This window comes from Silurus meridionalis, chromosome 19 (assembly GCF_014805685.1).
Source record: "Silurus meridionalis isolate SWU-2019-XX chromosome 19, ASM1480568v1, whole genome shotgun sequence".
Taxonomy (NCBI): Eukaryota; Metazoa; Chordata; class Actinopteri; order Siluriformes; family Siluridae; genus Silurus; species Silurus meridionalis.
Window position 1 is genome coordinate 13,616,154 of NC_060902.1, and position 24,436 is coordinate 13,640,589.

At 37.3% G+C, this 24,436-nt stretch overlaps 1 protein-coding gene across 3 annotated transcripts in view; it reads left to right on the forward strand.

The window, feature by feature from the left end:
* Window positions 1-24,436, forward strand: part of cdh4 (cadherin 4, type 1, R-cadherin (retinal)) — a 412,242-nt gene that overhangs the window by 38,055 nt on the left and 349,751 nt on the right. For 2 of the 3 annotated variants that reach the window (XM_046875037.1, XM_046875038.1), the window contains exon 3: window positions 19,923-19,946. The exons of the other annotated variant lie outside the window; for it this stretch is intronic. In XM_046875037.1, the coding sequence (XP_046730993.1) occupies window positions 19,923-19,946 (24 nt within the window). The remainder of the gene's footprint in view (window positions 1-19,922; window positions 19,947-24,436) is intronic. 3 annotated transcript variants of the gene reach the window in all.

Here is a 24,436-nt window from a genome sequence, read left to right on the forward strand (position 1 = left end):
TGAATATAATTTAGCCTGAATGTGTAGAAAGGAAGGGTGAAGATGTATAGATGATGATGCATTCAATAAATACAGAATGAAGAATTTTCTGACCCCTGTATTTATTCGTATGAGAAGGCTACTGCTGACATTGATATGCCAGTAACATGAGCCATTGAATTTTTTAATTGAAAGTCTAAAGTTACTTGTTCACCAATGCAGCTTCCGTTTTTGAAAACAATGTCTTGTAATCTGTTGCAAGTCCAAAACTAAGGATTTGCTAATCTATTTATTATACAGTCATGAACCTGATAACTAAATCATTGATTTAACATTGCTGCTATTGAAGGACTTGGAAAAGAGGTCGGAGAATTGAAAGCAAGAAAGTCATTTATCAGGAATGGATTCATCATTTTCTCGCTTGTCCTACAATGCTGATTGACTAAAGTGCCCAAAAGAAGTGTACTAAATAGTACTGTAAGTTAATTGCTGAAGCACCAGTCATTCAATTCAACAACCTTCTAAAATTATGGCTTTGAATGCAGCCAGTGTCTCATTTATGCTGTGTTAATTATAGGTATTTTACATTTTTGTTGTTTTTTCGGTCACAGTAAATACAAATGCTATGTCTTCAGGGGCATTTTTAAATCAATGTTATGCTTCTACAGCTGCTCATTCTGTATATTTATTTATTTTTTGTTTTCTTTTGTTCGTCAATTATACCCACTAGCAGAGGGAGCTACCGTAATTTCCGGACTATTAAGCCCACCCATTCAGACCAAGTCTGAATTTGACAAAGATTTTAATTTTAAACATAAATAAGCCGCACCTGTCCACATTAAATCTAATGAACTTTACACAGGCTTTAACGTAACAGTGTCTGTTAAACGGTGTACCGGGTGTGATATGTTGTGGCTCCTTTAAGACCATAGAGGTATTTTGGGAATAGCCTGCCGCCGCATTTTTCCGCTATTACTGCATGTGTGCAAGACCGAGGAATATGTCCTTATTATTTTCTGATGCTCATTTCTAAGTTTCTATGACTAACCCGTAATGCTGTTGCCAAGACAAATAAAAAAGCATGAGTTTTGGAAACCTGTCTGTGCTTATATGATTTCTGTTGCAACTGGAGTTAGCACGCTCTCCCTTCACCCAGACTCAACACGTTACAACGGCTTGTATCTAAACAGTAGCCGACGAAGAAAGTCATTGTTCAATGTCTTCCACCTTCCTTTCACAACTATTTCAACTATATCGTCGGAACACAGGTAAGGTGTGTTTTTTCGTTTCCGTTCGGACATTTTATTGGTCTAATGTTATAGGGCTCATTTTTTTGGCTTGAAGTTTGTGAAACCGGGAAAAACCCAGGAAAATTTCAAAATGAGCCGCTTCGTTGTTTAAGGGTTCAAAACGTGGGAAAAAAGTAGCGGCTTATAGTCCGAAAAATACGTATGTATAACAGCACACCATGGATGGAAAATGTTTTTTAGAAGGTGAAATACTGCTTTCATCATGAGTTCATTATCAGCAAAGTTTAGGAAGCTTTGGAATGTCCCATATGTCACACGTTCAGCAGGAAGTCGCACATCATCATGTGAAATTTCTAGATAACCATTTGATATACTTGCTAATTCTATGCTAAAAACAATATTCGTTTGCACCCAACCCTTGTTCCAGGATTAGCAGTTGTTAAAAGCTGTGATGTTTTCATAGCAGGTGGCACCATTATGTGGCACAAACTCTTTTCCTGTCAGTTCAGCGATGCTCAGACACAGGAAGAAAATCTAGGTGCGAAAATGTCCGCAAATAAAAAAAAAGAAGCTAAACAGCAGAAACAGATACAGCTGTTCTATCAAATTGTTTGCCTTTTTCCAGAGGATTCTGAAAAGCTTTTTCTATGTTCACTTGCTTTTAAATAGTCCTCTCCTGTAGGTCTAAAGACAGTGGAGCAGCAGGCAGAGAGAAAAGAATGATTTCATGCATGAAGTAAGCGCAACAGCCATGAAACAGATTATTCTCTTTTGAGGAAAGGCAAACAGGCGTACCACCAACACAGAGAATATCACGCCTCATTTTCAGCATAATTCAATTTAGATGAAAAAAAAAAAAGTACTTTCTCTTAGGTCTCTTGTGTGTTTTTAATTATACAGGCTTTTTAAAATGAATGAGCTTGTCAAGTTCCTAGTTTCTAACTAGGAATATGACTTTTATTTTTAGATCGGTATTGCAGGTCTTGTATACACACAGGGTACGTTCACACACACACACACACACACACACACACACACACACACACACACACTCGTCTAGGGTCATTCTTCTTATTAACCACCTACTGGGCTATATTTCGAGATATGGGAACCACTGTATGTGCTCCACTGTTTGATTTTCCATTGATTACTCTTCGTCATAAATACTACCACTGCTAATACATAGATGAGCTCACATCCAGCCTCATCATGATCTCTTACATCTTATCTGTGCAAATATATTATGCAATATGTAGTTTAGTGATTCATACTTCATTTTCTTGTCAACTTGAGCACAGCTGAAAAAATGTCTAATTAGGATTATTCATTAGAAAACTTTATACATGAACCAGTGGCATTTCTGGAAAGTTTTAAATGATTACAAATGTTAAGTAGAACATAGCTGAATTTTTAGTTTCCAGCACTGAGAAACAGCCTAAAGGCAAATTACATGAAATGTTTGAATATTTAAGTTTCGGTTAAGAAGCCATAACTTATTTTAGTTTAGTTCTGAAGCTTAGTGCACAAAAATCTTCTGATAGGTGGTTTTGTACACTAGATATCCACAAATATCATAATTTGTGGATATCTAGTGTACAAAACCACCTATCAGAAGATTTTTGTGCACTAAGCTTCAGAAAAAGTGTAGATTACCTGATAGACACCAATCTGTTTGTGGGGCCAACAGTTTTAATGCAAACAATTCTTTATGAAAGTATTCAGAGTATGGGCATGGATTCCATTTTTCTATGAATCAGATACTGTACCAGATCCTATACAGCTGCTGATCCAGCTGCAATCATTGAATTAAACTAGCTAAAGAAGAGACAAGCTTCCAAATTGATACTGCAGGTGTAGATGAATGACCATATCTGTAACTGTACAGTGCTCCAGATATTGAAATATTAAAACCCAAAGTGTCTGTGGCTAAACCCAGAAGGGTTTTTTGTTCTACTTCCTTTATTATATCCAATGAAATCTCAGCATGACCCTGACTAAGCAGTAACTAAGGATAAATGAATGTTGAAAATAGTTTTTTGTCCAAAATTTCATATTTCTCACACTACTTATACACTCATAAAAAATACCTTTATAGTTATATGACTATTTTATTGTGTCCTGCAGGATCCCAGTCCTTGATTCTTTTCCATTCCTATTGGACACATTAGTTGGGAAAAGGGAGGAATTTCTCCAGACTTTCATAGAAATATTTTTATTCTTCAGTCAGATTCGCAAAAGTAATGAGGATTGATGAGACCGAATTATGTATTTTTGCTTCTTCAGTTTAAAAAACAGAAGCATCTCATCTATTCAGTCAATGACAGTAGTTGAATATGGTAATATGGTAGCTGTTTTTCTGTACTTTCATGAGATATTTGAATATCTCGACCTTTGTAAGAAAGACATTTTATGAAAATCACCCTTCACAAATTAAAGTTGAATTCTCTAGACAAAGCAAAAACTCTGTCTGACTGAAACTTTTTTTTGTGGTACAGTTTGTATGAAAATTTCAAAGGAATCACTTTAGGATGAAATTTTCTCCCTTTATTTTAAATGCTGAATTATGCACTATACAATGTCTAAAATGTCTGAAATTAAAAGTACACTTTTGGTTTAAAAGAAAGTAAAGATGTTTCAGTAAAATATTTGATTCTTGGCACATGCTGCCATTTTTTTTTCCAACTGAAAACATTCGCAGGATTTGGAGCGAGAGTGCATTCACAAGAGTGCTGGAAATGGAAAGCTCCTTCGACTTCTTAAAAGAAGATCTGTCACGCAGATCACAGAGGTGATGGATATCATCACGGTTCATTTACAGAGAGCATTTGCCAAACGTGCCGTTCAGTCTTAAACAGCTCAAGACACTGACCTTGAACTGAAGATTCTACCATTTCAATGTGGTTCAGACCGGCTTCATGTTTTGTAGCTTTCTTCGAGCCGTATTTCCTCTCTAGCTCACTGGCTACAGTCTGAAGTGTGCATGCATGTTTTGTTAAATTAATAGCCACTTCTTTTTTTCTGCTTGTTTTGGAGCTGGAGGCATCCTTTAAAAAATCCAGCCTCCATCTTAACCATGCTTTTGTTCTTTATCAGGTTTTTCTGAGTTCTGTGCTGATGCTTTTTCCTTCAGCATGACCTGATCTGGCCTCGGACAGAATCAGAGATGTAGAGAGAAAGAGGAAACGAGTTTACACAGTTTTCCGAGGGAAAGTCTGGGTCTCAGAGCTCAAAGCTCCGACAATCTTTCTAAAGCCTCTAGTTCTCTCTCACTTACCTAACTTGCCTCACCATTTGATCCGTACCTTCATCCCTTGCACCCAATCGGTGTGTTTCTATTACGCTTTCAAGCCAGATTAGTTGAAATGAAAACACTTTTATGTCTGGTTGTAGCTTAGCCAACATTTGTAAATGAATAGGAGAGTAATAGCAAGGGTAGACACTGGGGATGAACAGGATAAATATATATATTTAAAAAAATCAGTCGCACAATATACACAATATTTCCAAAAGTATTGGGTCACCTATTCATAAGGATGGTATGTGATTTTTGAGCATTTAATTCCACATTTAGTCTCAATTTGCTCGTATAATTCCCTTCACTCTTCTGGGAAGATGTTCCATTAGATTTTAGAGTGTGCTTATGTATATTTGTGTTTATCAGCCACATTACAAAAGGCAGGTCGAGAAAGGTGAGGTGGCCTGGGGTTCACTAGCGTTCACATTCATCCCAAAGGTGTTCACTAGGGATGAGATCAGAGCTCTATAGCAGGCAACTCAAGAATTTCCTCTCCAAAGCATGTAAACCAGATCTTCATGGAGCTCACTTTGTGCACAGGGGCATTGCCAAAGTTTTTAAAGTAATGAGGGACTGTACTTTTTTTTTCACTTTTACTTTTTCATTAAACTTTCTTTAAACTGAGTGTTTCTTGCCATAATATGGATTCGTACAGCAGTTGTAGTAGCACGAATAGGGCTATCGACTTTGTACTCACCCTTTTCTCTGCACAAGACGACTGATGGTCTAAAGCACTTTAAATAGGCAAGAAATGTCACAAATGAACTCTTAACATGCACATCTGCGAACTAAAAACATTCCAGGTGAGTACCTCGTGCATTTAAAGAGATTCACAAGGTACAGTAGTCTGATGAGAATGTGCAAAGCTGTCATCAAAGCTAAATGTAGCTAAATATTCTGGGTTATTTTTGTTTACTACAACATTCCCTACTTGTTCATTCATAGTTTTGTATGTCTTTACTAATAATGTACAGTGTTGAAAATAATAAAAAAAAAAAACACTGAAGAAAAAAAATGTCCAAAATACTATACAGGTGCATCTCAATAAATTAGATTATTAAAAAAAAGTTGATTTATTTTGGTGATTCAATACAAAAAGTGAAACTCGTATATTATATATATTCATCACACACAGACTGATATATTTCAAGTGTTTATTTGTTTTAATTTTGATGATTATGGCTTATAGCTAATGAAAACCCAAAATTCACTATCTCAGAAAATTGGAATATTGTGAAAAGTTTAATGTTGGAGACTCGTGGTGTCTCACTCTATCAGCTAATTAACTCAAAACACCTGCAAAGGTCATTGGCACCCTGCACATAGAGGGTAAGACCCAAAAGGTCATCGCTAAAGAAGCTGCTGTTCACAGACTGCTGTATCCAAGCACATTAATGGAAAGTTGAATGGGAGGAAAAAATGTGGTAGAAAAATGTGAAACGAAGCCCATTCAAGAATTTGGGGAGATTCACAAAGAGTGGACTGCAGCTGGAGTCAGTGCTTCAAGAGCAACCACACACAGACGTATCCATGGGCTACAAATGGACTGTTGCTCAGTGTGCCAAAGTCATCTTTTCATTCTATTTGGAAATCAAGGTCCCAGAGTCTGGAAGAAGAAAGAAGAGGCACAGAATCCAAGTTGCTTGAGGTCCAGTGTAAAGTTCGCACAGTCAGTGGTGGTTTGGGGAGTTGTGTGATCTGCTGGTGTTGGTCCACTGTGTTTTTATCAGGTCCAAGGTCAGCACAGACGCCTACCAGGAAGTTTTAGAGCACTTCATGCTTCCCTCTGCTGACCAGCATGATGGAGATGCTGATTTCATTTTCCAGCAGGAGTTGGCACTTGCCCACACTGCCGAAAGCACCAAAAGTTGGTTAAATGATCATGGTGTTGGTGTGCTTGACTAGCCAGCAAATTTACCAGACCTAAACCCCATAGAGAATCTATGGGGTATTGTCAAAAGGAAAATGAAAAACAAAAGACCAAAAAATGCAGATGAGCTGAAGGCCACTGTCAAAGAAACCTGGGCTTCCATACAACCTCAGCAGTGCCACAGACTGATCACCTCTATGCCACGCTGAATTGAGGCAATAATTAAAGCAAAAGGAGCCCCTACTGAGTACATATACAGTAAACGAACACACTTTCCAGAAGACCAACAATTCACTACAAATGTTTTTTTGATTCGTCTAATGAAGTTTTCAAATTTTTTGAGATTTGGTGTTTTTTTTAAATGTGAGCCAAAATCTAAATTAGAAGAAATGAACACTTCAAATATATTTCAGAGTTTGTGTGTGATGAATCTATATAATATACGAGTTTCACTTTTCATATTAAATTACTAAAATAAATAAACTTTTTAATGATATTCTAATTTATTGGGATGTGCCAGTATATCCAGTAAAAGGAAACATGTTTCTAAGGTATAAATTACATGACATCATTGTTGCAAGGATTGCTTTCTATTTTTCTTTTTTTTTCAATTTTTTGCCCTTTAAATTAAAATGAGGTCAGCACTTGAAAGCAGTTTCGTTTGCGATTTCTCTTTATTTAACCAAAGTGTTCTAGCACATTTATTGTTCTTTACCAACTCCATTACAGCAGGTTGATCAGACATCCAATGTCGTGATTCCCGATAAAACCGGCTGGTGTATGTGGGTTATTTAGACACAGTTTTACAGTTTTCTTTTCAGAGATGCTGTTCAGCTTTTCCTTGTTAAACGATGGGAGGGTGAACGACATGAAATCCTATAAAAGTTTATAGTTTGTTTATAAAAAGATATGAGGTTGACTGCTGAATGCTAAAGGCGCAGACAGAAATGAGGAAAGCAGGAACTAAGGAAGATAAGCAAATGCAAGCTATAAGAAATATAAGCATAAGAAAAAGGGACATAAGCAGTAATGCATCCATGTTTCTCTCTCTCGAGCTCCACATGCTCCTGAGGTACCAGTGATCCTCTTATATTTTGCGATTCGAACCTCTGATTCATCCTGATTGATTTCCAGATGGAGTTCTCTTCAGTTGGAAACCATTCACTGCAGCTGAGCATGGCTCCACATGAACATCCTAAACATACACGAGGTTACTGTTTAGGGTTCAACTCAAGAACCATGAAGATGAGTTTGGACTGTAATTAATACAGTTTGCTACAATGGATAAGTCTCCATCAGTGAACAGTTAATAACCTCAATAGTTACGGAGCCCTAATGAATGGACATTGTTTCACCCAGATGTATGGTGGGTTCCCTTTTGAGTCTGGTTTCTCTCAAGGTTTCTTCTCCTTGCCTTCCATTTAATGTTAAAATGATTTCATTGAAGCTGCTTTGGGTCAATGTTCTTTGTTTAAAGTACTATACAAATAAAATTGGATAAAGTGCAAAGAAAGTGGACAGAATAAAGGCAATTTAATGAAACAGGAGCAACAATAGACACGTTGACTACACAAAAAAAGGAATGATGGCCAGATGCAGAGGAAGACGGACAGAAGAAAGTAAGATTGATAGAAGCAGAGGTGATGTGGAGCAGCAAAGTCTCCAAAAAGTAACAGTAGAGATACGTATAAACTGTCAAAGGGCACAATAGCAGAGGTGATGGACAGAAATAGGGCAAGATGACAGACGTAGGACAGAGGGACATAATTAGGGATAGGTGCATTGAAAGATGGAAGATGGAACATGTGGTAATTAGACGATGCATAGATGATGGACAGAATCAGGGAAAATATAGTAGTAAATGCAGCTGTATAGAGAAAGTTGAGAAAGTATAACAAAAGCTGGGATGATTGACAGGACCATAAAAACCGGACATAAAAAGAGATGATAGACAGAAGTAGTGGAAGATAAAATAGTATGGGACAATGACAGACTCAAGAAGGAGGGACAGAATTAAAGAATTGAGGAAGGAAAGGTGGACAAAATAAGTATGATGGACAGCAAAGGAGTAAATTACTGAAAGATGGACATGGAGGACAGAAAATGGACAGAAGTGGTGAAAATGTTTTCAAAAATAAAGACAAGTACGATGCAGATACACATAATTTTACTGTCTCTTTAGGGACATTTAAATGTAGACTATAAAATGCTGTGGGATGCATGACTGATTAATTTCTTTGTTCTTTTCCTCCTTTTCTCTCTTTGCCACCATTTCTCTAATGCTCTTTCAATTACTTATTCTGTCCGTCAGTGTTCTTTGTCTTGATTTATGTGCTTAAATGTGCTGCATGTGTTTTGATATATTTACTCGTACTTCATGTCTTATCAACATGCTTTTGTGACATTGACCTTGTTGATGCTCATATGACATTAATGGGTAAATTTGCACCATAATTTATAGACTTACTGACAGATTATTAGATTTCCCTCCTTCACATCTACAAACATGACACTTGAGTGAAGTTTTATTACTGCTGGCGATTCAGGATGCTACTATTCCATCATAGATAATGTTTATTATCAGAATTATTATTATGACAGACAGTGTGGCATATGCAAATATATAGAGGCTCTATTGTCTCTAGTTGTCTTCATAATTATGAGTCTAATCAACCTGAAGCACTTAGAATACATTCATTTTTTTCCAATGAAGTCATAATGTAAGTGATCTTCCTGTAGACTTCCAAAGCAGTCTGCAAATGCCCTAAATATTTTCTTATGAGACCTGCTTTGTTTTATCAGTGTTCCAGAAAAAATTCGAATGTATGAAGTAAATGTTTCGAGTACTGTACTACTGATGAGAAGGCAACAATAGGGGGTTGAAATGAATTATTAAAGAATCGACGTCCCAGAGCACACAATTAAAATTTCTACGCCATAAGGTTGAGATGATCGCTTATAGGATTTCAGATACTTTCAAGGACATGCAGAAATTTGTGCTTACCTTGATAAAAAAAAAAAAAACACAAGGCAATACACAGGACACCATATGTTCAGACGTCTACATAAAATTATTACAGAGCTGCTGTTGAGATCTGTGTGATGTGGTCAGCGATATGGAAGTGCTGAGAAATGCAGAGAACAAACTATATATTACCGTGAACACGTTTTTAAAACTTCCCTGCTGTTTTATTGTAAACCGGTTCCCAAAACTACACAAGAATAGTGCGAATGATTGGTTCTCCCACCTTTAATTTCAATCAGACTCATTTTTATTTGTGTAGCGCTTTTTACAATGAACACTGTCTCATAGCAGTGATACACTGATAAAGTGGGTAGAAGGTTGTATAAAAGAATGTGCAAGTTTATGGCCTATTAGTTAGTTCCTTATAACTGTTTATCCCTGATGAGAAAACCTTCAGAGGAACCAGACTCAAAATGGAGCCCATCCTCATCTGGCTGGCACCGAATGACCATTCATTACAGTTCCATTGTTGAGGTGTGTTGTAATAGGTGCTTAAATGCAGAATTGCTCATTCAGCCTGTAGTCCTGAGCCATTGTTCGTTATAATTATAGTCCGAATCCATCTTAAAAGTTCCTGAGATGTTCAGCAGCTTAATGGATATTTAGGCTGTAGGTGTGGAACCATCCCCAGCTGCATAGAGTGGCCTTCAATTGAAGAGAACTCCATTCAGCGGTAAGACTTTAAACCATCTTGCCATGGATCGCCTGCTTGCAAAACAGCAAGCTTTGGAATACTGAAAATCAGTTCCCACCTAGAATGATCTGCAGCTTCATGCTGAATCAAGCTTCATCTAAACTCTGATTGGTCCTAAATCTTCCACTCCCAATAGGCTTTAATGCAAGATCTCCCCATCCACCTAAAGCCTTTATGATCACACCATTTGTAGATAACCTCGGTGTAGTTCCGGACAAGCAGCTACTGCTGTATTTGTAGTATGATGTCAAACCAGTATAGTCTTGTAGGTTTCTTTTCTTTTTTAAAACGAATCCAACAATATTTTAGAAGATCCAGACAGTGGAGGCCCCCCTCTCTCACTACTCCTTTTTATCTTTACTCTTACCTGGAATAATCTCCAGGACCCAGAGTAGGCAGGCTTCAAAGCAGCACAATCAACAGAACTGCCCTTATAAGCTTATAAGCTTGTGTGATTAAATCAGCCAAAATCATATTTTGACACATGGTGTCTTGTCTTCTACCTGATTGCACATAACCTTGTTGTTCTGTACAAACCAACAATCATTCTTATTGCTATTCTGACTCAGTCATATAGGTTTTTTGTTTCTCCTCATGGAGTTCATTCCGAGACTTGTTTAGTTCTAAGATTGTTTAGTCATTAGATTTCAAACACTGGTGTTTGCCTTCAAAGCCAAAACCAGACAAGCCACCATCTACCTGAAGGCATTTATCAACCCCTGGCTTGACTGGGTCAGATTAAGGTTTTTCTTCTCTGTATTGGTACCCAGAGCGTAGAATCAACTTTGTTCTTTGTTTTCAAAAGAACCATTTGACTTTACACCATACAAAGATCTCTCGGACTGCCTCTAGTTTACTTTCCTACTTTTCTCTAGCAGCTTTGTAGATGAGTGATATTTGAAAATCATGGTCTGTTTGAAGTATCATATAATTGTACTATCCTGAGAGATCTTTTGCTCATTACAGCCCGTTTCATTTGAATGAAATTTGCCACTGATTCTAGAGGTGAGCATGAGCCACTGTAATAAATTCTCAAAAATTTCTTTCTGTATAGGTTTGTGGTACATCTTCTAAATGTCAGAACTGCCCCTCATCGTACCTTTAAATGTCAATAGTTTGGATCCTTGCACATTTTCATTTGAAGATTTGAAATAATACAAAATATTGATATTTTCATTGCACAGTTTGAACACCTGTACCTTTTCCATCTCTCTCTCTCTTTCTCTTTTTCTTGTGAAAGCCCAGCTGGGACAAATCACAGACTCAGTGGCTGATTGTGCACTTGATGGAGATTATTTGGACTCCAGCTCAGCTGTGGGAAATTGAATTACGTTTACAATCTGTTCAGACACTGTAGTGTGTGTGTGTGTGTGTGTGTGTGTGTGTAAACCAGCAGAGATTGTACCTACCTATTCCCACTGTTTGGAGAGTGTGTACAGAAATGTTAGAAGTTGCTTTGATTGCACTTTCCCCTCGCCCCTGCCTCTGCAGTGTGAAATCCTATCCTGTACGCTTCACAGTACCGAGTGCTCGGATGGAACCGTGTTAAACTCGGAGGATATTGGCTCAGTCACACACAGTTACAGGTCCATGACAGCACTCAGTGATACCACGAACACACACACACACACACACACACACACACACACACACACACACGATTTGAAATCCATGTTCCGCTGGTTTTAAGTGAGTACTAGTCCAAGGTCATGGGTCAGGTGTCAATCTGTAGTGCAATTACTTTTTTTCAGCTGTTGTCGGATAATTAAAATCCAGATGTTATAACGTCTTTATGGCAGCAGATTAATAGCCATTTTTCTGCATATTTATTTCAGCTAATACATATAGTGTATAGCTATACTGTATAGATTTTATGACTCGTGCTGAGATTTGAAAGCAAACACAATTTTACAAGCAGAAAGGCAGGCAGGCAGTCATTGCTTCTGACAGCATGACACAAAGGACACGTTTGAAGCAAATTATATGTTTGTTGTCCCTTTAACCTGCTTTTATGACGATTATTCAAAACAAACTCATATGAAATAATGAAGCCTGTCATTGTTATTCATGACCAAGACAAATAATTAGTTTGTAGAAAGACATAGCTTTCCTTTAGAGGAGGAAAATCAAAAGCACAAAATGTCTGCGTTCCCATCAGCACCACACACTGCTTCTTGACTGTCACAGGAAATATTGTTCCACACTGTGGAAGTTGTAAACACTGAATTTTCTCCGGCACAGTCTTGTTTCTCGGCTGCTGGTTTTCTGAACGTTTTCAATGATGCTTACGATACAACGACATATTACTTTCTTACTCGTACACACGCACTTCGCTAGTGTTTAATGCAGAGAGCAAAAACAGTGCTCCAATATTTCATTAAAGTAGCTGCCAGAGCGTAACAGATTACACAGGTATACATATACATCATGTGTGTGTACATACAGTGCATCTGGGAAGTATTCACAGCGCTTTACTTTTTTCACATTGTGTTATGTTACGGCTTTATTCCAAAATGGATTAAATTCATTATTTCCATTGAAATTCTACAAAAAATACTGTATAATGACAAAGCGAAAGAAGTCTGTTTAAATTCTTTGCAAATTTTTTTTAATAAAAAATGAAAACATTTACGTACATAAATATTCACAGCCTTTGCCGTGACACTAACAATTGAGCTCAGGTGCATCCTGTTTCCACTGATCATCCTTGAGATGTTTCTATATTTTGATTGGAGCCACCTGTGGAAAATTCAGTTGATTGGACATGATTTGGAAAGGCGCACACCTTCTATATAAGGTCCCACATTTAACAGTGCGTGTCAGAGCGCAAACCAAGCCATGAAGGCCAAGGAATTGTCTGAAGTCCTTCGAGACAGGATTGTGTCTGTGATCTGGGGAAAGGTACAAAAAACTCTGCAGAATTGAAGGTCCCGATGAGCACACTGGCCTCCATCATCCGTAAATGGAAGAAGTTTGGAACCACCAGGACTCTACCTAGAACGGATCGCCCGGCCAAACTAAGCGATCGGGGCAGATGGGCTTAATCCTAACCCATTGGTCACTCTGAAAGAGCTCCGGGGTTTCTTTGTGGAGAAAGGAGAACCTTCCAGAAGAACATCCATCTTTGCAGCACTTCACCAATCAGGCCTGTGTGGTAGAGTGGTCAGATGGAAACCACTCCTCAGTTTTTTTGGAGTTTGCCAAAAGGCACCTGAAGGACTCTCAGACCATGAGAAACAAAGATTGAACTCTTCGCCCTGGATGCCAAGTGTCATGTCTGGAGGAAACCAGGCACCGCAAATCAACTGGCCAATGCCATAACTACAGTGAAGCATGGTGGTGGCAGCAACATGATGTGAGGATGTTTTTTAGTGTTAAGTGTTTAGTGTTTTTTAGTTAAATGCAGCAATGTGCAGAGACAGTCTTGATGAAAACCTGCTCCAGAACACTCTGGACTAGACTTGAATCCGAACATCTCTGAAGAGATCTGAAAATGATCTCTCCAGAGACTGTATATTAATGATGCGACGGTTCACAAAACTCAAGGTTCGGATCACGGTTTTTGAGTCTCGGAGTGGATAATTTTTCAGATCAGCAATAATGATTTCCATTAATTACAAGAAAAGTTACAGCAAGGAAACGCTTGCATACATGCGATTTGAATGGTGTGGGAGGCTTTTCAAGTTCTTCTGCGTTTCGTCTTTTATTTAGCGATCGTTAAAGAATTATAAATAATTTGCAGGTAGAAAAAATTAACAATTAATCTGCGTGCTGAACTGAGTTGTGATCCGGATCAGCTGTGATCCATTGCACCACTACTATAATATTAAGTCGATTTTTCTGGTATTATTACTTTACTTATTTTTATTCATTACACTTCTACTTAAGTGAAGGATATATATTATAAACTGTAAATGATGAGATATTCAACAAATCTTCACAATTTATGCTAAGCAACATTATTCTGAAATTTGTAGAAGTTTTTTGCAGATTGGTAAACTCTGCCTACCTTTACCTCTGAGAGACTCTGCTTCTCTGAGATACTCTTTTAAACCCAGTGATGTTACTGATCTGTTGCCAATTAACCTAATTAGTTGCAAAATGTTCCTTCAGCTGTTTCTTTTTAGTAACACCTACTTTTCCATTTGTTTGCCCCGCCCCAACTTTGTAAAAACGTATTACAACCATTAAATTCAAAATTACTTTATTTTCTTCTTGTGGTACATTTCCTCAGTTTGAACATTTGACATGTATATCATTTTAAATAAAATGTGTTTGCAAAATATTGCATTCTGTTTCTATTTGCATTTTATATAGTGTCCTAAATTGTGTGTGTGTGTGTGTGTGTGTGTGTGTATTTTCTTTTGTGCAACAGAGAAACTTTGCTTTAAAGGGCAAAGTCAAACTTCTTTTGATTGAATCTTTTATACCTAAAAGGGTAAAATGTGTTGTTTCTTTTATACTATTTTTTTATTTTTTTTCTTTCAAATCATGTTCATTTTTTTCTCTTTTTCTATACAGCTACACTATGTACAGGTAGATCTTTCATTGTGAAGTAGGCATACTTTCTATACAAATAAAATATATGCACACTCTATAGATATATTTTACGTCGTTTTATTGCTGCTGCTTCTATATAATATACCATGCTGTTGTTTGCAAGTGAGAGAGAAATTCTAATGAATTGCACTGCATACCATTAAGCCAAATAGAAAAATGAAATATAATTATAATTTGTTTTCTTAAGGTTTTAGTAGGCTCTCGAGGTTTATTACAGTGTACAGATTTATAGATTTATGTTGTTAGGTTGTTTTATCGATGCTACTTCTACGTAATAAACCATTCACTTGCTGGTTATAGTGTAATTATAATGAATTACACCACATGCTGTTAAATGGCATACAATCGAATATGAATTATGTATTTCTTTTATTTTATTTTTTTACTTTTTTTCTTGTTAAAAAATTTTTTTGAGTATATTTTGATAAACATTGCACTGAACTGAAAGCATATGGTTACAAGGATTTTTTTTATCTTATTTTTTTTTCATTTACAAGTACTGTGCCCTCAGAAAGTCTTGGATTGGCCAGGTTACTTTTTTTTTGTATATCCTGAACATTTTTGTGTGTTAGAATAAAAAATAAGTTTGAGTAAAAAAACATCATGATTTCAACTTAATTTTTTTAGAAATTGCCTGACGAACATGGCACCTTTGATAGCACATTTCTCAGATTTAGGTGTGAAAAAAACCCTGCTTCTTTGTGATTTGTTTTGTACCACAACTTTAGTCCTTTTTCAGCAGATGAAATGCTGCTCAGTTGGGATAAGGTTTTGTGATGATAAACTCGACCAGATTTGTCCTGCTGCATGATGATCTTTCTAACAGATTGGATGGATTTCTATGTAAATTGGAAGACTGAATGTTTCTGTTAACGTCTTAATTAATTCTGCTGCTACTATTATGAGTTACATTATCAATCATAATGGCTGAGCTTGTTCCAGGAGCAGCCCATGTAAGCTTGACCAATGTAAACACCATGCTTATTGGTCAAGCTGCTATGTTTTGTTTTGCTTAGATTTTCCATTACTTTACTAGAGGTTCATCTTGGTTCCACCATTTTTAGGTCTCATCTTTTTACTTCTTTGCAAATGCCATTTTTTTTCCCTCTAAATCCTACTTCTGTTGGGTAAAACATCTCCTTGTGGTATGGTCTCTACATTTCTGCTCTCAAAGTCTTTATTAAAAGGTGAATTGTGGTACCTTCGTCTTTGTTCTCTGAAGGTTTTTCTTTATAGCTATCTCAATGTTTTGTTCATCACCTGTTGTTGTTTTCTTTAGTTGACCTTTATTATGTCTGGTTGTTACTTCGCAAGTGTTTTCTTTCTTTTTCAGCAGATTCCGAGTTGTTGTATTGGTTGTGCCCAATGGCTCTGATTGATTTTTCCATGTCTCAGTTTGTAAATGACCTGCTGTACATTAATCTCATGTTGTTTTATTGATGCTACTTCTATGCAATTAACCATGCTCTCACCCACTTGATATATTGAAATCATTATCAATTGCACCCCATTTCTTTAAACGGATATGGTTTAAGGGTACAGATGTAGCCAGGAAATTCTTTAACTGAGAACAATAAAATCTCTTTACAATAGCATTAAATCATTATTTGAATGTGCACAATAATGCTTTGTGTATGTAATGTATTGAAGCTATATTTAAATATTCCGTCTGACTGCCTATATTATAAAAGTTCCCTTTAAATATATATTAGTACGGCTTGATTATGCTTCAACTTTTTCACAATTTGAACCTAATGAATTCTGGCATTGTCATCTTGGAATATGCCTTTTTCAATCTAAATTATCAATTCATGATAAAAATGGGTTATGTAGTATATTCTGGTAGGCACCTGGCCTCATTCTTTGGGCACATAACATTGTTGAACTTAGACCTGACCAACTGAAGCAACCCTTGATCATAACACTGCCCCCACAGACTTGTATTTAGGCACTAGTCATGATGGGGATGTTATTGTAACTGCATCTCTTCTTAACCAGTTAAATCTGGACTCATCAGACCACTTAAGCTTTTTTTTTATTACTTCAGGGTTCAATTTTTATGCTCCCAAACAGATTGAAGCTTTTTTTCCTGATTAGCCTCCCAGATAAGTGGGTTTCTTAAAGCTCAACAGCTGTTTAGTCTGAATCCCTTGAATTCGTTTTGCATTGTACCGTACATGCTATTTAATGTGAACTACTAAGCATACAGTAGCTATAAATTCTATCGTTTTTACAATTCGATTTCACCAAAAGGGCAAATGATTTCATGATCGTTGAAGATTTTTTTCTGACCAAATTTCTTCATCGAGGATGAGGCTTTAATAATGTGTTAGGCAGATTTTAACCCAATTTAAGTCCTTTCATCAGTCTCCTTATTTTGCTCGATGCAGGTCAATAAACAGAACTTTTCCCCAACCACAGGATGTCTCTCAACATGATTGTTTAAGAAATGAGAAGCTGTTTCCCTCATCAGCTAGGGTTAAACCTGTTGCCAGCTGAAACATCATAATCACTGCAGTAGTAGAAAGGTTTTTTTTTCTACTTTTGCTTAGTTAATTCCAGGTGGTGATTTTTTGGGTCAGGCAGAGTAATAACTGCCATTGTAACAAACAAAACAATGAAAGGAAATCACAGACCACTTGTCACAGGTCTTCACAGGTCTCTGGGGATCACTGGACCTTTTTTTTGCCGGCTGCACCCAGAGAGAGAGCCAGGTGTGTGAACTGCACCGCCACACTGTCTACATGGGCATAGGGTACTGTGACTGTGAGGCTGTGACGAATGTGCAGCTAGTACCATGGCCTCGAAGGAGACTTAAACTATTTTAAGGGAAGGAAGGTGTCTGGAAATCTCTCCCATCGCAGGTTTCGCAGGGTCAAGATGTAGATCTGTTCCTTATTTCTTTCTGTACCCTACAACTTCTACAACTTTTGTTTGTTAATGAGAGATCAGTCTCAGTTACAGTCTGGTCATGAGTATTTGATCATTGTCACAGTTTTCGCTGTTGTTTAGCCTCTGTAGACTATCACAGTGGATTTGTGATGGAGAGAATGTGGTGTGATTGAGAAGTATGCTTTCAGTGTTCATTTAACCAAAATTACAGAGATACTGTTTCAGTTCAGGGTTTTCGGTTCAGTGCACACGGGTAACGAATGCAATCCTTTTTTCGTGTGGAACATAGTTAAAATCCGAGTTCACTCCGGATCATATTAATTGGCGGGCCGCAACAGAACTTTGTTTAGTCTCATTTGGGTGGCGAAAAAAATGTAATAAATAAAACACTTTGAGTGCAGTGTCACTGTGCCAACTCACATATCGAAAACACAAATTGTACTGCCTATGTGAGAAAATTGGCAATGTTTTTACAACGTTTTTTTTTAATGATTCTCCAGCGTTTTATGTCCAGCTTCAAGAATTTCTCTTGAAAAGAGAAAATCCTGACATTTCTGCAAATCGTGCAAGTTAAAAAATGAAGGATGGAAGGAATGAAGACATTTGTTTAAGACTGCTGAAATAAGAAAACGTAAGTGGGACATATCTTTAGAAAATTAAATATTAAATGTAAAACACACACACACACACACACACACACACACACACACACACACACACACACTACACAAATGTTTACTGTTTAAATTGAAAAACTATTAAATTTTTCCATTTATTAAATTTTATTTGTGACAATTTAATGGATAACTCAATTTAAACAATATGATAAAAACGTTGCATTCATTCAATTGATTCTATTTTATTTTTATATATTTTATTTTTTAATCAAATATAAAAAAATTCAAATCAAGCAGGCAGTTAAATTAAAAATTGTTTTACAAGTATAAACGGTTGATGGTCAAAAAATTTACTAATAATAAACTGCATTAATAAAAATTAAAAATAAAATGACAAGCTAGTTTATATTTTGCATTTCTTCCCCACTAACTGTACAGAAATGTAACCAAAATGTGACTTAATAACCGAGCTCCATACCGAATCCCGACTTGTAATATATTTAGTTTTTCTTTGTTATTGGTATAATCTTGGCACTCTAGCACAGATGAACTAGCGAGTGTATGAATACATGCTCCAGATGAAGTTTTTTCTCATGGCTAGGCTACAAGACTGCATCACTTTCACAGTAAGATTTTGTGCAGGGCAGGAGGAAGCTTGAGGGAATTGTTGGATTCATTTTTTATTTATTTATACATTTAGCCAAGTTGCCAAGGCGCATGCTGAGAGGTTGAGGCATGGTTGGAATCCGGGAGTGGGTATTAGGGCCAGAACAAGGCAGAACTGTGTGCCAGAAATGCTTTCAGGAACCAGAGATGTGAGAGAAAAATGGGATAAATGATGAACTGACATGACCCTGATGCTAAATACTTTGGACTAGTGTTGTGTTACAAAAAAAGACATGCGTGCGACCGTTTAGAGGATACGGAATACATAAGTATAGATTCACTGTAGCTCGTTCGTGAGCGGAAATAGGCGGTGTGAAATTTTTTTGTTGTTGTTGTTGGAAGCAGGAAACAAAAAACGTGCACTTTGAGACAAGCTGCCTCAGAGAAAATGAGAATGATTCCAAGCTCCCTGCTCAAAAGCCGACTGAAGAATGGCTGCTAAAACAGTAGAGAAGCAAAGTGACGGAGAAAAATGATCTCTCACAATGCAAGAAAGAGAGAAGAACAACGTTTTTGATCAGATCGGAAACGTACCGTATTCTCATTCCCGATTGTTTGCTGCTATTGTGTTTGTGAACTGCTCTGACGCCGGTCCTCTGTCTTCTCGTAGCACTTTTAAATGAGCATCATCAATGCAAGGTCTTCCATCTTTCTGTCCAAATTGAAAGAGATGAAGAAACGTTCTAAAAGGGAAAGAATGATTGTGCTGCGCTGCAATAGAGGGATGTCTGTGTCCTATTGTTTTCTTACTTACATGATCGCAACACTGTTGTTCCATATGTATGTCATGGCTAAATGAACTATAATCTTCATTCTTTATTCTTCAGATTTAGCTCTATTTTGAGCATGTGAAGGAAAGCAATTGTGATTTTTTTTTTTTTTAGCAATTACAATCAGAAATGTTCATCTATTACTTTTTTACTCCAAGGTTTATTCTATCCTTTTTTTGCCTAATCTTCAAAAAAGGCACCCAGATCTTCATAGGATCTTCATGCAATGCAGGATCTTCATCTTCATATACTGACCTCTCTCTCTCTCTCTCTCTCTCTCTCTCTCTCTCTCTCTCTCTCTCAGGCACCCTGCTGTCATCAGGTCAAGGTGAGTATTACAAAAAAAAAACCTCTGTAATTTAACTGGTTCTGATCACAGCAGGATTATGGTGGCTTTGCATTCTCCAGAATGGTTGTGTATGGTTCTGGAGGCCAGATCGTTATAAAACGTTCCAGCGGGAAAAAAAAACCCACCCACAACGATGTTTTTCTTGGTTGTTGAAGTGGAGCTTGAAGCTTAGATAGTTCACAGAACCTTTTGGTGAATGTGTTTGACAGTGTGTGTATCTGTTGGAACACAGAAGTGTCTACAATTCACTTGAAATTCATATGAACCAAAGGCATTCTGCACGTCTGTGTGTGTTTGTGTATTTGTGTGTGATAATGTGTGTGGTAGGGGTGCAATGTACAAAATGACAATATCTTTGAGTTGCACCGAATCAGCAAATGGAAAACAAAAAACATTGTACCTGTATATGTGTTTATTTCGAACACATTTCTTTGTGCATTACAAAAAATGTGTGTGTGTGTGTGTGTGTGTGTGTGTGTGTGTGTGTGTGTGTGTGTGTGTGTGTGTGTGTTTGTGTGTGTGTGTTTGTGTGTGTGCACGCAGGCAAGAATGGGCCACACTGAAACAGAAATGTATTTTTTTTCACTTTGTTTGTTGCCAAACAGGAGTGTGATCCACCTATAAAGCCCTAGGCCTCCTAGAGGAAAAAACACACAACTGCTCTTACAGTGTAGCATGTTGCATTAGTTTTGAGAGAGAGAGAGAGAGAGAGAGAGAGAGAGAGAGAGAGAGAGGATAATATGAGTGATTTACCAAGATACAGACTGCAGAACTGAGTGAAATGCCCATACCGAATGTGAGACAACAGAAAGCATCAGAGCCGTTCCCCGCCGTTCTTATTCGCTTTGTGGCATAATAAAAAAAGGAATTAATTATGTCGGTTTCACTGCAGCACATCGTTTTCCAGCAGCTTAGTCAAAGCTTGACATTCACAGTGTGAGGAAATATATTTATTTAGCAAGGTTTGAAACTCCCACTTCAGGAGGATTATTTGTGAATATTTCTTTTTTTGTAAAAAAGAGGGGTCAAAGGATTTTAGAACAGCAACATATAAAATCATAAGCAGGAAATATTACAGTGCAAGTGACGAGGAGTCTTTGTAGCTATCACATTTCTTCTCGTTTTCTGCACCTCTCTCTCTCTCTCTCTCTCTCTGTCTGTCTGTCTGTCTGCATATGAAGTGAGAAAGTGAGATGATAAGAATAACCCAGATCAGTTCAGATACAAATTTAAAAGTGCTAGCCCTAATTAGCATTAAGTAAGTGTGTGTATGTGTGACGATTTGGATTTCAAGAATTATACCGTATGTATTGTAATCAACGTTGCCAGATCCATAGAATTTGGCAAATTTAGGACAATTTGCATCCATGTTACAGTATGTGGTGTCTGTAATCCTGAGCAGTGACACCCGTAAATGCTTGATGAGCATTCTATCTCAGTCGTCCTGCGTCGTTATATTAATAACCTCCACTCTTCAGGGAAGGCTTTTCAATGGAATTTGGAAGTGTGGATCTGTGCGGATTTGCTCATTCACACCAAGCGCTAAGGAGACCTTGATAAATAGCCTGCATTTTAGTTCATAGGAAAAGTCTTTAATTGAGTTCAGGTTAAGTGTCTGTGCAGACCACACAGGATCTCCCATGTAGACCTTGACAAACCATGACTTCATGTAGCTCACAGGTGCCTTGTTATACTGGAACATGTTGGGGATTCTTGGATCTCTTTCTGTAATGAGGGAATCCTAATATTAAATCATGTTAATTGATTCTAGAAAATATAGATATTTCAAGTCAAGTCAATTCAAGTTTCTATGGTGTTTTTCACAACAGACATTGTCTCAAGCAGCTTTTCAGAAATCAACAGTCAAGGTGAATGGTGTGTATTTATCCCTGATGAGCAGCCATGGTGACTGTGGCAAGGAAAAACTCCCTTAGATGTTAGGAGGAAGAAACCTTGAGAGGAACAAGATTTAAAAGGGGAACCCATCCTCATTTGGGTGACATCAAGAGTGTGATCATAAATCTTTAAACAATACAGAACACTGGAGAGTGAGAACTAACATGAGCACTGGAGTATAAGATTATAAGTAATGTTCTTTCTACAGTCTTATACAGTCTTTATGGTTCTAAAACTAGGAGCTACTGAGCTCAACATTTGTGATCATCACAGATCCAGCACCAGCTTCTCCATGCCAGAGCCTTTAAACACTCCAGGAGGTCCAATGTCAAAAGTCCACATGTAGTGGGATCCAATTGGCACTGGTACGTCCCTAGATGGTACGGGATGTTTGCGAGTTCGGCATCCACTTCTTCAAAAGGTCCATAATCTTCATGAGGTGGGACGTGATTGGAGCTGGCCTCAGGATGCCTCGGGATGGGGAGAGAAAGAGAAGCAGTGGAATATTTAGGATATTTTGGTGTGTTCTTTCATTTCAGGAGCTGCTAAATACATACTGGTATGTTTTTGGGAGTAAACTGGAGACTTTGCACAAAACACACATGGACATAAGCTGATGTCCACACAGATAGTAAATGTAGCTTAGGATCAAACAATATCTCGGATTGTATTATTGTATTAAACCGTACAGTAGACTACTTAATTTTATCCGCATTACTGTATTATGATATATGCCAAAAGATTAGTCCGAGTATTCAAATAATGTTTGAAAGAAAAAAATAACTGTGTTTAATCATTGTTTTATTGAACCAGTTGATTGACTATGGAAATGTGGCTCACCATCCTGGTTGTGATTGTGCTTTTAAATAAAAGCTCTAATACCTTTTCATCGAAAAATGTTCACTCTTCAGTATTCCATGTATCTGTATTATTATGAAATGTCTTGGAGTAATGTGGGATAATTAACCACAGTGTCCCACACATGCTCCATTAAGTTAAAGCTACTCTGCATTACACTTTAAATTCTCTTAAAGTAGTCTTTCCTTCAATTTTCCCACATAATACATGCTAAGAGATTAGAGACAGAGCAAAAGAACAAGATAACAGTGTCCTTGACCTTGCTATCACATAGGTAGTGTTTGTATGAATGTGAATTGAGGACCACACAGAGCCAAAGAGGATTTAATGGAACATGTTCTTTTTGTTCCAACGTTTTTTCCAGTCATCTCATCTGCATATGATATACAGAGCCTATTGCTAGCATCTTTTTTTTTTCTTCTGTCTTCTCCCATTTGGTGCTAATACGATGCTTCCACTTAAGCTGTTAAATCTCATCATTATCAAGTAGAAATGTCTCTTTCCATGCTGGCTCCTTGTTTCATTTACAGCGAAAGCCTCAGGGCTGGTGAATGTGCTACGGTTTAATGCTGTGAAGCATTAAAACAAATAGATTTATATATTGTCATTACAGAACTGCAAAAAAAAAAACATGCAGTGCCAGATGGTGGTCCTTATTACGCAACGTTTGCATCATGTAGACTTGTCAGCAAATAGAACACATTGGACATGATGGAAACATCTGGCCTTGTTAAAACCACCAGACTCTTTCTATTGCAGAAGCTAAGACAAATGCACTTTGGGCGCCCTGGTCCAGATCGCATAATTTATTAATCGCAAAGAAAGAAACTTTGGGGTTGTCATATTGTTCAAGCTTTAGATTCTTCTTTTTGAAATGTTCAACGCATTGCAACGCAACACAGTTTTATACACAAAAAAGTTCAATATACTGTGTGGCACAACTACAGGCACCATATTCTTATGAGTAAAATATATTTGTATATCATATTCTTATTCATACTGTATTTTACAAGAGGAATTTGTTCAACCATGGCTGGGAGGAATGAATTCAAAGTAACACATAAGGCCAGATTCCCAAATTCCAAGTAATTCATAACAATAGGTAAAACCAAGGAATATAAAAGTGATGTGTAGGAGAAGGTTGTCAAGCTTTATAAAATAAGACGTGTCTATAAGCTTTAAAAATGTCCATTTCCTCCCTCAGGGCAAAGAAGTATCAAACTAGAAAAGGATGTGTATCTGTATGGCTTCAACATACTACTAAGAGGATGGTTCAAGAGGCCAAAAAAAATCACAGCTGGAGATTTGCAGAAGTTAGTTGTGTCCTGGGTCAAAAGGTCTTTTCTATACCTACTTTCATTCAAAAACAAACTCCTGTCTTCAGATTGACAGACACTACTAGAACTTTAACTAGGATTAGGCTCTATGGTCAGATGAAGCCAAGCCCATGGTAGTAAACACCAGAGTTGGGTTTGGTGCACACAGAGAGGTAGCTATATGGAAAACTACCTCATGCTTGCAGTTGAATATGGTGGTGGCTTTTTAATGCTTTGGGTCTGTTTTTGTGCCAGAGGACCTGGACATTTTGTTAGCATATACGGTGTCTTGGATTCGCTATTGAATAGCTACAGATATTTTCAGAAGTTACAGATAACTTCTGTTTGTCTTTGCCAGAAATCTTACAATAAACAATGGTCGGATGTTCCAGCAGGATA